This window comes from Equus przewalskii, chromosome 9 (assembly GCF_037783145.1).
Source record: "Equus przewalskii isolate Varuska chromosome 9, EquPr2, whole genome shotgun sequence".
Lineage (NCBI taxonomy): Eukaryota > Metazoa > Chordata > Mammalia > Perissodactyla > Equidae > Equus > Equus przewalskii.
In genome coordinates this window covers 70,322,687-70,335,770 of record NC_091839.1, presented here as the reverse complement: position 1 = coordinate 70,335,770, position 13,084 = coordinate 70,322,687, and the positions used below count along the sequence as shown (strand labels likewise).

General features: G+C 34.5%; 1 protein-coding gene across 50 annotated transcripts in view; it reads left to right on the top strand.

Annotated features, from left to right (window-relative positions):
- Positions 1 to 13,084, top strand: part of TRDN (triadin) — a 393,603-nt gene that overhangs the window by 120,422 nt on the left and 260,097 nt on the right. For all 50 annotated transcript variants that reach the window (XR_011522089.1, XR_011522078.1, XR_011522083.1 and 47 more), the window contains exons 8-9: positions 5,457 to 5,639; positions 11,974 to 12,033. Coding sequence is in view for 31 of the 50 variants with exons in the window: in XM_070556944.1 (XP_070413045.1) it covers positions 5,457 to 5,639; positions 11,974 to 12,033 (243 nt within the window). In the remaining 19 variants the exon portion in view is untranslated. The remainder of the gene's footprint in view (positions 1 to 5,456; positions 5,640 to 11,973; positions 12,034 to 13,084) is intronic.

Here is a 13,084-nt window from a genome sequence, read left to right as displayed (position 1 = left end):
CCAATTATTTAATGTTAGAAAAATATGGATTCTAACTGATAGTTCAATCATATCTCCTAAATTTTAATTTCCTCCTTATATTTAAAATGTAAGTTTTATGTGATCAGTATATTTTAGAAATCCCAATCCAATATTTTGCAGAGACTAATCATTTAGATAAATATTAGAATCTATTTTCAAAATTTAATGTGTTTATCTACACAGTTAGATATAATAATAAGATATTGGTGGCAGATATATTTTTTACTAAATATTTCTATGAGACAATTAAATCTAATTTTATGAAAGTTAAGCTAGACGAATTGTAAATTGAGACTTTGTTTCCTAGAGAGTAGCATGAATTTAATTTCAAGATGGAATTTGTAATTAAATACATGTTATTTTACTCTATTTGATTCTCTTCTGTTTGATAGATGTGAGTGAAAATAAATTCACATATATATGAAATCTTAAAGCTAATAGGGATGTTAGAGATCATCCCAGTTAATTACCTAGTTTAGCAGATAAAGAAACTTACCTTCAGGGAGAGAAAACAATTTGGCCAGGTCATATAAATAGTAAGACAAAACCCCAAGTGAACTGAATATAAATCAAGTGTTCTTTCCAAAGATAATTAAAGTTCTTCAAGCATAAGTTATTCCTTCAACAAATATTTATTTAATACTGCATTAATTATTTATTGCTATTCAAAAAATTACCACAAATTTAGAGGCATAAGTCAACACATTTATTATCTCACAGTTTCTGTGGGTCAACAGTCTGGGCATGGCTTGGCTCAGTTCTCTGCCTACTGTCTCTCACAAGACTTTAATCAATGTGTTAGACAGGGCTGCAGTCCCATCTGAAGTCTCAGCTGGGGAAGGATCATTTCCAAGTTTACTTACATGCTTGTTGACAAGATTCAATTCCTCAGGGCTTTTGACTGAGGCCTCAATTCTTTCTGGCTGTGGGCTGGAGGCCATTGTCAGATTCTTGACACGTGAGTGTCACTACTATGATAACTGGCTTCACCAAACCTATTAAGAGAGAGAGTCAGCTAACAAGACAGAAATAACAATCTTATGTAGACTAATCATGGAAGTCACATATTCTTGAGTAGCAGCAAATTCTCAGGCTAGCCCATATACGAAGGGAGAGGTTTACACAAGGGTATGAATATCAGAAGATGGGGAATCCAAGGGGCCAACATTGAGTTGACCTGGCCTGCCACAAATCACAAATACTTTATCTATACACTTATATTCTTCTGGGGGAGATCATATAGATATAGATATAGATGTAGATATAGATACAGAATTATGCACTGCATAACGATGTTTCAGTCAATGATGGACAACATAGACACCATCCAGGTTTGTGTAAGTACACTCTATAGTGTTTGCACAATGATAAAATCATGTAATGACACATTTCTCAGAACATATTCCCACTGTTAATCAATGCATGACTGTAGATATATATATGATATATATCATATATTTAGATACACAAACACTTGCCTATCTCCAATTTTTCTTTTTTATTTTATATATCTATATATACATTATGTTAGGAATGTAGGAAGTGCATAAAAAATTCTCTTTGTCTAATAAGTAATTTCAGGGAAAACAGAATAAGATTTAAAAGGCATATACATCATAGTAGTATGTAACATTTAAGTTAGAAACAAAGAGAACCTGTTACATTTGGAAGGTATGGCCGGAATTAAAGCAGAATCTCCCTCGGAAGAGCTTTGATTCCCAGAGGCACTGCTGTGGAACACAGCGCATTTCTTTCTCTGTTTCAAGCACAGCCTGCCCAAGGGCAGCAGCTGGCTGAACCACCTCAGGATGTCCTCTTGGGAAAGACTGGACTTTTCAGTGTCTACCCTGGGAAACACATGTAGGACCCCCTATCCTCTTTGAAAACTAGTCTATTTCTATAGTGAATTAAAAATAACAAAGACAAAGAAGAAGAAGAGAATGGTGGAAAGAGAAGTGACTGGAGTAAGCCAAGTTTGGGCCAGGCTGTCTAACTGTCCCAGAAGTAAAAGTTTTCAACTATCTGTGTTTGATGAAGTAGAGGAGGTTACTACTGTTTTGATTATTTTCAAAAGATTTTCTGTTGCTTTCACTGGGTCTGTGTATATTTACACCTCTCCTCATATGTCTTAAAATACATTTTTGATAATATCAGCATAGTTTAATATTAATAACATGATGCAATTTAGTGTAATGGGGAGATGGGTTAGGCATTCTGTTCTATTGCTTCTGCTCCTGACTCATTAGTTGTGCTATCTTTGGCAAATGGCTTTTTTTCTTGGATTTCTCATGTTTAAAATGAGTGTAATAAAGCAATTCCTGCTAAACAGCATATTCTGTGTAAGTTCTAGGGAATTTCCAAACAGCTCTAGGAATGCAAGACATGTGGATTTAATATTAGAAATTTCTATGAACTTACTTTTCAGGGTCCAAATTCTTTTGCTCACATTATTTTACTTATCTCCATAGCTTCCTTAAAGGAAGAGATAGCTACCGTGGTGATTTTGTTTTTCAAGATCAGAGAAACTGAGGCACAGAGAAGTTAAGCAGTTGGTAGTTCTTGAATGAATGAGAGTTGAAATTAGTTATTTTCTGACACCAAAAACGTAGAGTTTGTAAAATGTTTATTGAGTAATGTGGTTTCCTTACTTTGGCATAAAACATTTTGGTTCTGGTACAGTTCCTAATAGGTAATGCTAATCCCAAATTGGATCAAATTTGCTGATGTCGTTCTTTTGAATCGGCCATTTTGTTTTCCATTTGAAAAAAAGTCATGAATTAAATGTCTTCGTAAATAGAGCTGGGTGATTTGAATATAACCTGACATGCTCTTTGCTTCTTTGTTCCCTAATGAACTCTTAAGTGCAAATGTCACTTAAATTCTTTTTGAGAAAAACCAGGAAAAGTATTTTGCACAAAGTTTAAGAATATTTACCCAGTCTGATAAAAATAAAGTTCTGGGTGTTGCTTTAGCTTCATGGTGTCTTCCTCATTATATCGACATCATTGGTGCATTCTCACACAGTTTTGTTTTTAATATGAAACAAAGTTGTCTGTTTCAAAGATGAAAGTCATTGACAAATGTCTAAAATAGGGAAAATTTTGTTATTTTTATACTTAAGACCATTGATAAAAATTGGTTTTTAGATATGGTTCTGTCTTTAAGAAAATTATCTTTGCCCATTTATAAATTATAATAACATTAAAGTAGATCTAAATTTCACATATCTTTAATTCCGTAGTATGAAGCTAAGGTTAAATTAACTGCTACCCACAAAGAGTGGGTAGGTGTCATTTAGGGTAACCAAAATGACAATTTAACATGCAAAGAAAGTATAAACAAAAAACTAGTTGGCAAATTTTCCAAGTTTTGTCAAGTTCATTTCTAAACACATGTTTACGTATGCAATCTATATATCACTATATTATACACATGATCTGAACATAGTGAAACATTTACTATTTTCTCTCCTGGATCAAAATTGCGAATTCAGTAAACATTTATTCTCTGTTTTCTGGTAGGGAAGACAGATAAGTGAGCAACCATCTGTAATACAAGGTATATGATAGGGAATAGCTTGTGTGTGTTAGTAAAAGTTGAGGCAAATCAAAGCCCAGGTGAAAGAATGATTAATTCTCATGGCAGAGCCATTTGTTCCATGCGAATTTCAGAACGCAAAATTTATATAGGTGGAAAACATGGAAGATATAGACAATGCAGCCTGGCAATGTTTGACATGGAAAATACACAAGACATTCAAGAAACAGAAAGTAGCCTTGTGGAGGAAGATGCTATGAGAGGAGAGATAGGATGGAGCCAGACTTCGCAGGGTTTTAAATGCCATGCTAAACTTTCCTCGGTTAGGAATATTACCTTGCTGATCTTTAGAGCTCCAGCAACTAGCTCAGAGCCCAGGCCATGGCTTTCTGGAAGGGTTTGTTAGGGGAAGCTATACAAGTTGTATTCGTCTGAGGTGCTGTTGGCTATCTCAGTGGCACTTTCTCTCTAGACAGAAACTAATAAATATTTTGGTGTGAGGTTCTGGAATGAGCTTGAGTTAAAGTCATTTTCAGAGAGCTGGTGGTTTTCTGTGATAGAAATGTATGAGTCTGCCGTAGAAAAGAGCAGAACTCAGCAAAGGAGATTTAGAAATGGTTTAAAGGAAGTAGAAGAAATTCCTGATTGAATATAGTCACGGAAGCCACAGCGATGTTGGAGTTTGTGGAATAACTGGGTGATTTCTGTTTGAGAGTTTTATGGTCAGGTAACTTGGGGAAACAGTGCATGGTGTAATCCTCCTCCTTGAAGATCCTCAATACACTTCAGCTTTGAGAGATTCCATAGTAATCAAACCAATTTGACTTAGTATTTTCAAATTTATTTGATTATAGGAATTTCCTCCTACCCCTAACACAGTATCAACATCTCCTTGCAAAGTCTCCAAGGAACAGTGCTTTGGAGGGTGTTGGTCCCGTCAGTTAAATGCAGCGGCACAGATGATTTTGGTTTTGCAAGCATCAGGCATTATCATTTTCATTCTCTTCTTCATGGGACCTCACAATACTATCTCGTCTTTGTCTCAAATTCTTGCTTAGTGTACTAAAGTCAAGAAAATTGATTATAGTTTTCATCAAGTTCTTCAACATGAGAGACAATAAACGCTATCCATTACATTGGCAAATGAGGTGAGAGAATCCAACACTATAGTAGACTTACTGTGATATCCGGTGATTATGTGTGATCCCTTAGAATAAATAATGTCTAGGGGCCGGCCCCGTGGCCGAGTGGTTAAGTTCATGCGCTCTGCTTCAGCGGCCCAGGATTTCGCCAGTTCAGATCCTTGGCGTGGACATGGCGCCACTCATCAGGCCATGTTGAGGTGGCATCCCACATGCCACAACTAGAAGGACCCACAACTAAAAATATACAACTATGTACTGGGGGGATTTGGGGAGGAAAAAGCAAAAGAAGGAAAGAAGACTGTGTTGATGTTTCTATTTCTAGAATGACTTTTTAAGATATTCCAGTTGTGAAACAAAATGATCACATGCTTTTAAAAGGTCTCTTTTATTGGGTTCTTTGGTGTGGGCATTACCTTTCACTGAACATGCCTGGATATACGTCCCCAATACCTCCCTGTTGATATGCTAAGGTCCAGACTACCTAAAATATGATGTTTTCAAGTACAAGTTTAAGAAGAGCCCAACTAGCAAGTGAGCTGCATTTCTTTCTTTTTTTTAAATACTCTAACATGACACTTCATGAACTATATACAAGTCAGATAATAGTCACAAGTGTTTATGTCAGCGACACTATTTCTCTATTGTTTTTTCTTTTCTCTTTCTTTTTAAATTGTTCTTAACAACCAAAGAGAGATGAAATGCTGTGTTGGTAAATAAACAAAAATAATCCAACTTTTCTCTAACTCTATACAGAAGACAAGAAAGCTAAGACTAAAGAGAAGACTGAAGAAAAGACTCAAAAGGAAGTGAAAGCTGGAAAACAGGAGAAAGTGAAGCCAACAGCTGCAAAAGGAAAAGAAATTCAGAAAACTTCGCCGAAACCCAAAGAGAAGGACAAGAAAGAACCGGCAGCTGTGTCTAAGCACGAACAGAAAGGTAAACACTCAGAGGAGGCGGCCAGAGGTTCTAAGAGAATATTGGGCAAGAAGCAGATGCAGTGAAATTAAAAACTGAAAAAGACCAAGATCAGACTCCAAATGGGAATAAAAGACTTGTATAAGTAAATATGCCTGGAAAGAAATACAATAATTTGGGAATGAAAATTTATTTATAGAAATCCTAAAATGTGTCCACATATCTAAAGATGCATTTTGAATAATTTTTAAAAGAGGATTTGAATTAGTATTTGAAGGTTGAGCATAAATGTTGAATTCTTGAGATAAGAGATTTCTATGAAGAAGTGGAACAAAAATTGTATGTATCCTCCTCCTTGGAGAAGAGCAGTCCAAGAAAAATAGCAACAACTCTCAAGGAGTTTTTAAAGGGGTGTATGTTCAAATCATGTAGAATAAGTATCATAAAATCTATCCATACATTCCTGTTGTCTCTGCAAGAGCACATAATTTAGAATATACATCGAATTATTAAATTCAGTTAATTTAGTAGGCAGGAAATTATAGGGGAAAGAACTCTCAAGTTTCTCTGCCAGCTGCCATAGACTAAATTTATGACTTTAGAAAGCTCAATACCTGACATATTGTGCTTCCTTTCAATAAGAACGATGTCAAACTTACATCCCTACTTCACAGAAATAGAACATTTAAATGGAGGTGGAATATGAATTCAAATTCTTTATGGAAAGATGCTATGTAAACATTATAGGGTGGACTTTTAAGAGGGCAGCTGAGAGCCTTATTGCCCCACATGCTGCCCCTGGTTGAATCTTTCCTAAGTCCATTCCTGGCTCCAGGCTGCTACACAGTCCTGACACTCGTACAGAAGATGGGATCTATTCTGTACGGACTATTCCCATAAATGTTTCTTAGGGGTGTTGAAAAGTAAAATTTTCCTTTACTCTGATAGTTTTGAATAATTTTAAAGAGTAAAATTAAGGAATGATTTCTATGAGATTTCACTGAAAAGTTTTAAAACTTTATTACTGAGTAAGCTATTTAGACAGTGGAACTGAAAATAATTTTTCCCCATTATAAGGCACAAGAGATGAATTGCAATCCACACTTTGGTTTTTTCGATTCTACATATAAATGAGATTATATGACAGTTGTCTTTCCAATCCACTCTTGTATTTTATCTTTGAATCACTTTTCCCCCCAAATTCACAAGTAATATCTATACACTTTGATTTATATGACAAAAGATGTATATTTTTTGAAAAAATGTTTTTAAAAGGAAAGGAAGGAAGGAGAGAAGAAAGGAAAAACTCTTTTCTTCATTTTGTTTTTTCAGGGATCCATAAAATTTTTAACTTAGGTAATTTTCATTTATTTCAAAGTAATTTTTAAAGATAGGAATGAAATTAAAACTTTGAAGCCCTAAAATCTTTTTCAATTTTAAAGATGATTGTATTGCTGTGGGAAATTTTTAAATATTTATTATTGCCTCTCTTAACCCTATATGTTGGGCCAACCCAGTTGCGTAGTGGTTAGTTTCACACACTCCGCTTCTGCAGCCTGGGGTTTATAGGTTTGGATCCCAGGAGCAGACCTAGCACCATTTTTCAAGCCATGCTGTGGTGGCATCCCACATAAAAACAAAGGAAGATTAGCACAGATGTTACCTCAGTGACAATCTTCCTCAGGCAAAAAGAGGAAGCTTGGCAACAGATGTCAGCTCAAGGCCAATCTTCCTCACAAAGGAAACATAAAAACAAAAAAATCTATGTTATTTATAAAATATTTTGGGTAGAAAATAAAAATATAGTAAATAAAGAGAAATTTCTTTTCCTAAGGAAGATTCGCCCTGAGCTAACTTCTTCTTTTTCTTTTTTGCTTGAGGAAGATTGACCCTGAGCTAACATGCAAGCCAGTGTTCCTCTACTTTATATGTGGGTTGCTGCCTCAGCATGGCTGAAAAGTGGTGTAGGTCCACGCCTGGGATCTGAAGCTATGAACTTGGGCCACCAAAGTGGAGCCTGCTGAACTTAACCACTAGGCCATGGGGCAAACCCTAAGAGAAAGTATTTTGAAGGACTATTTTACTGTGATAGAAGACAGAAAAATTAATCTTCTGATTCACTGATATGTTTATTTAAAACTATTATGAAGATCCTAAAGTACTTTACATTCTAGATTGCCCTTTAAAACAGAAAATAATCACATGAAAACAGCTGAAACACATCAAGTATAATTTTATTTTTTGTCCATCAATACAGTATGTAAAAATTCATACCAGTTATATATGGGAGCAGCAAAATACTTATCTAGCAACCAGCAACATGAACACACCTTTTGATGTTTATTTTCAGTATCTTTGGGTTTGGGTGAGCCATATTTTATTGATAGAGATACATCACTAGAACCTTTTCAGGTAATATTTATTTTCTAAGTCACATATATATTGTATTTTATTCCTATCAGTAATAAGAATTATTAAAGATCACGTTATATTACCTTTTCCATTTTCAATCTACTGTTTTCATTTCCACACAAAGAGTTACTTATCTATTAAAAAGCCATTCAAATATCTCAGAGTTAGAAATAAAAGCACAAATGTGATTTTATCCACTAAACAAATACATTAGCCAAAGTAAGGCTCCCTATTGAGAACAGTTACCATCAATTAAATAAATGTATCTTTAGGTAAATAATCAAAACTTCCCCTCTAATAGCTGGTCAGACACATAAATATGTTTTTTTTTTAATTAAGCAAAGATTTAAGAGCATTTGCTTATAAAAAACCTAATCACATTATGGTTTTAACTGAACATGAGAAAACCAAGACATAGTTTTTTAAATAATCTATTTGTGAGGTGGCTTTGATTTTGAGACTCTTGTATTGATGATTTAGTAAAACTGTTGAGTTCTCCTTTGGGCAAGGGATTATTTATTTGCTTAGCTTAAGTTAGACCTAATGAATTCGAGTCATTCTTTTCTTATAGGTTTCTAAACAGTTCTTTTTAAATAAATAAGGCCTACGGGTCTTTTACTGATTGGAAACAGATTTTTACATGGAGAACATACACTGATTGGCAATTAATTATTTAGTATACATGCAAATATATTCATATGTGGTTACTCAATATTGTATATATAAACAATATATTTCTTCCCAAAGCATTGGGAATAATATGCCTATGTACATACATGCCTACCTACCATAAACTTATGCACACACTTATAGATCACATAATCGCTTTTTTTGTGGACCAATCTTAAACTGTTTAAAGTAGGTGAAGAAGAGTCAGCATTGCCCCCTGATTCTCTGGTGGTCTGTGGCAAATCTATGGGGAAAGAAAAATCAAACCTCCCACAGCTACGCTCCTTCTTTCTTATTAATTTATTTTCTAACAACTATCTAAATATTTGTGGCAGGCAGAGAAAGTATACTAAGGTGAATCTGCCATAGAACACTGCTGGACCACATATGCCCCTTCTTCATTAGAAGTTTTCAAAATTTCCTTTCTGTTGACATACTGCACCCAGAATGCATTTTCTCTCAGCTGCCACTCCACAGGGAACATCAACAGGACAGCAGCTGAATGACGTCCATCATTGCTCCCTGAGGACCAAGAAGGGGAGAAATGGACTGCATGTATTATTTCTAGAAGGATGTTCACTTGACAAAAAGTACTTAGGGAGTGGTGACCAAATATTAAATGACCTTATGTGAATTATTATCACATAACCCTGAAAGTTAGGATGACAGAACAATTACAGGTTTCTTTAGGAAACATTTTCTATTTTAATATTTGAGTTGCATTTAAAGAAACATCTCTGTAAAATGAATCTTCCAGAATCAAGAAGGCTTGGTTTTGCTTTTCTTTAGACAGTTGCAGCAGAAACACTGGGGATTGCCCAACATAGACTTACCTAGAATTCTTACACATTGTTAAGGTCAACATCCAAGATAGGTGGAAATGAACATCCTAATTTAAAATATTTCAAAATACCTAAAACATTGTAAAAATACTCTCTCATCTTCCTATTGATGTGTTGGTGTCATTAGAATGCAACATCACAGTATCATTTAAATATAACAGAAACCTCCTAAGTGTTGTAACTAAAATAATTTTCCGGGTTAAAAAGGTATTCTTTGAACTCATAAGAGATTTCCTCTTTTAAATTTGGAGCTCATAGAACTACTGGTGCATTAATTCAATGAATGATTTTTGTATTCAGAAAACATTGGTATAATAAATATAAGGATTTTACATTGCTAGTAATATAACATATAGACTAAGTTTCATTACACTTTCAACATTTAAAGAAGAAACTCTGAAGCGTGAAGATTTTAGTTAATTCAATATACTATTCCACATGTTATGTACATAAACATCCTATCACAACTTGGGGTAGAGAACAATATTGCATTTTGGGGGATTGTCCCAACTCTCCAAATTCCAAGTAGCCCCTGCATTGTAAACTTCTGACGCACGTGCATTCTTCGTTCCTGTTGCTGAAGGCTATAGCGCCACTAGGAATCATTGTGAAAAAAAAAATTGAGGGATGTTAGATCAGTGATTCTGGAAACATGGTCTAATTAGACTTTCCTGAGGAGTTTGTTAAACTCCTTTCCAGACTCATGGAACTATAGTTTTTTGGGCGATGGGGCCTGGAAATCTGCATTTTAACACATTCGCTATCTTTTTGATATTTAAGTTGCCCTTTGAGAGCTATTTCTTAATTGTAGGAAGGACACATCTAGAAAGAGTAGAGTCACTTAAGCTACTGAAACAAAGGGGAAAGATTCACAGTTTTGGGAAGTCCACCCTTGCCCAACCTCAAATTTACCATTCAAGGGAAATATACATTTTCATTTTGCTTTATCTTGCAACCAAATTGCCCATTCTACAGCTTTGCTCAGGAAAACGATTATGTCCTTAATCTTACTTCTCTCCTGTACCATAGGGTTCCCAGGGCCTGGTATCAGAAACCCCAGCTATTACTGCCAGTACGTCCAGGAGCAAATAGATTCCCGACTGATCTGAGAGCTAACCTCCTTCCTACTCCCCAACTCACCTGTGGGAAAAGGTGCTCTAATTCAAGAACCAAAATACATGCAAACTTTTGAAACTTTATAAGTTTTAGCCTACCCATATTTAAGTACTAATGAAAGGATTACATTTTTACATCTACCGCAATAAGTGCATTTATTTTTTTCAAAGACCTGGTAGAGTTTCCTAATAAAATGGATTACTCGAAGTGTTAATACTCTAAAACAAATGAGGTTTACAAAAATCCTTAGATGTGTATTTATATACTAACAAGTTTTATTATTTCATGTGTTTGGTATACATAATTTGGAGCATGTTGTATAAATTCAATAAACTCTCTTGGTCCTAAAGCTGCCTTTGGATTTGTTGGATTAATAAGATGCCTATTGGGAAATAATAAGATGTAAATCATCTTGAACAACATTCGCTTCATTATAAGCATTCTTTAAAGACGATATGGTAATATTTATAGAATGATCCATCAACTGAAATTTGGGTTGGAATGACCTCAACAGACTCTAAACTTATGTGAGAATTTAAAGTTCACTGCAATGTCTTTAATTTAGAGGAAAAAGAAAAAAACAACTTCTGAAATCACCTTTGGCCAAGTCTGCCCCAAATGCTCAAATTCTATGCTTTTTTTAAAACTTTTTCCATAGACCAAGGACTAGTCAAGATCATAAGATGATCTTCTAGTAAAGATCACCCAATTAATTAACTTAACATGGATTTCATTTGAGGCTGAAAAGTCTGTTCTCCTGGATTTATTCCTCTAATTGAACAGCATTTCCATGCGGAGGAGCCCTAACAGGTTGCAAAGGGGTTAGCCCTCCTCTCACTTGCCTTTTCAAGAAAACATTATGCAGCTCTGTTTAGACAATTAGCAGAAAGGCTGGGAGTGAGCATTTGGTAAAACACTTCAAGTTGGAAACAATTTCCTCTTGTAAAACTTCTGTTTCGTTATTGGCAGTATATATATATGGACAATAAAAAAACTGCCTTAATATGATGACTTTTGTAATAAATTTGATGAAAAAGATTTTGATTCTTAAAAATAATCACTATTATATTACCCTGAAGTAGTCTGTTTCGATTTTTTAAGGTTACTTTCTTTGCATGGAATAAATGGAATTTCATGTTTATGATGTCTTTTTTTCCCTGTGTTCACATGAGTGCAAATGATTTCTTCACAGAAAATATTGTAGTAACTAAAATAGACTTGTGTTTTTTTGTTTGTTTTGTTAAACTATTTCTCTGTAGAAAAAGAAGAGTGTCAATAACACTTTTTCATTGTTCTTTTTCTTTCTACTCTGTCAGATCAGTATGCATTCTGTCGATATATGATTGACATATTTGTCCATGGGGATTTAAAACCAGGTATTCCAAACAATTCTTATACTTATCTGTTCTAATAGTCTTTGTTTCTAAGATTGTCGGCTTTTTTACGTACTAAACTGTATTTTCATTTTTAAAAAATTGCATACTGCATGTGTAGATCTAGAATAAAACCAATAAAAAGCAGGAGTAATAACTGACATTAGGGCCTTTAATTTTACTTTCTCTTACTGCATGGCCTATTGCAAATGAAGGCAGCTGAAAGCTAAAAAAGTGCTAATATCTTTATATACAAAAAATGCTAATATCTTTAATATCTTGGAGTGAAGAGGTGAATCATCTATTTTATTTGTGGTAAACTTAGAAGAAAAGACCTATGATAATGAAAGTATTCCTTTTTTAGTAGTGAATAAAATTCATATTAAAGTCCATCGCATTTCACATATTTAATTTTTTTCAAAACTTCTTGATTTTCTCACTTACAAATGAACTTGGGTTAGCCACTCCAGAGAACTACCATTAATGGAGACAGTCAATTTTGGAATTACTAGTCAACACAATGGCCAAGTGTTTTTACCTAAAGAAGTTTATCTATCGTCTCTCCTATCTTTGATTGCTACCCAGAGTGTAGCAAGGGCACCCTCACTACCATCCTAATTAAGAATGAGTAACTTGATTGCTTGTACTGTGCCTTTTGCAGATTTAAAAACTGATGGTACTATGTTCAAGTTTGAGGAAATATTTGTAAGAAGATGGTGTTGTGAAGGAAGGAGCTAATTTACATTAGAATAATTGAAGCTGATTGTTTAAAGCAAACTATATTTTGTTTTAACTGTTTTTGTGGAAACCTTTGTAAAATGCGTATTATAATTCACGCATGTGTTGGCAAATGGGCATGTCATATTTGAAACAAAACATAACACATCTGGGTCCTAGAAAATTAGAAGATCATGAGAACTTTGACTCTCAGGAAAACTCAGTTAATTCTAGTATCTTATTCAAGTTAATTTCCTCCCCCACCTCCTCCTCCTCTTCTCTGTTTTCTTCTTTATTTCCTTTCTTAGTGAGTTAGAAACTGAAATGAGGGGGAAAA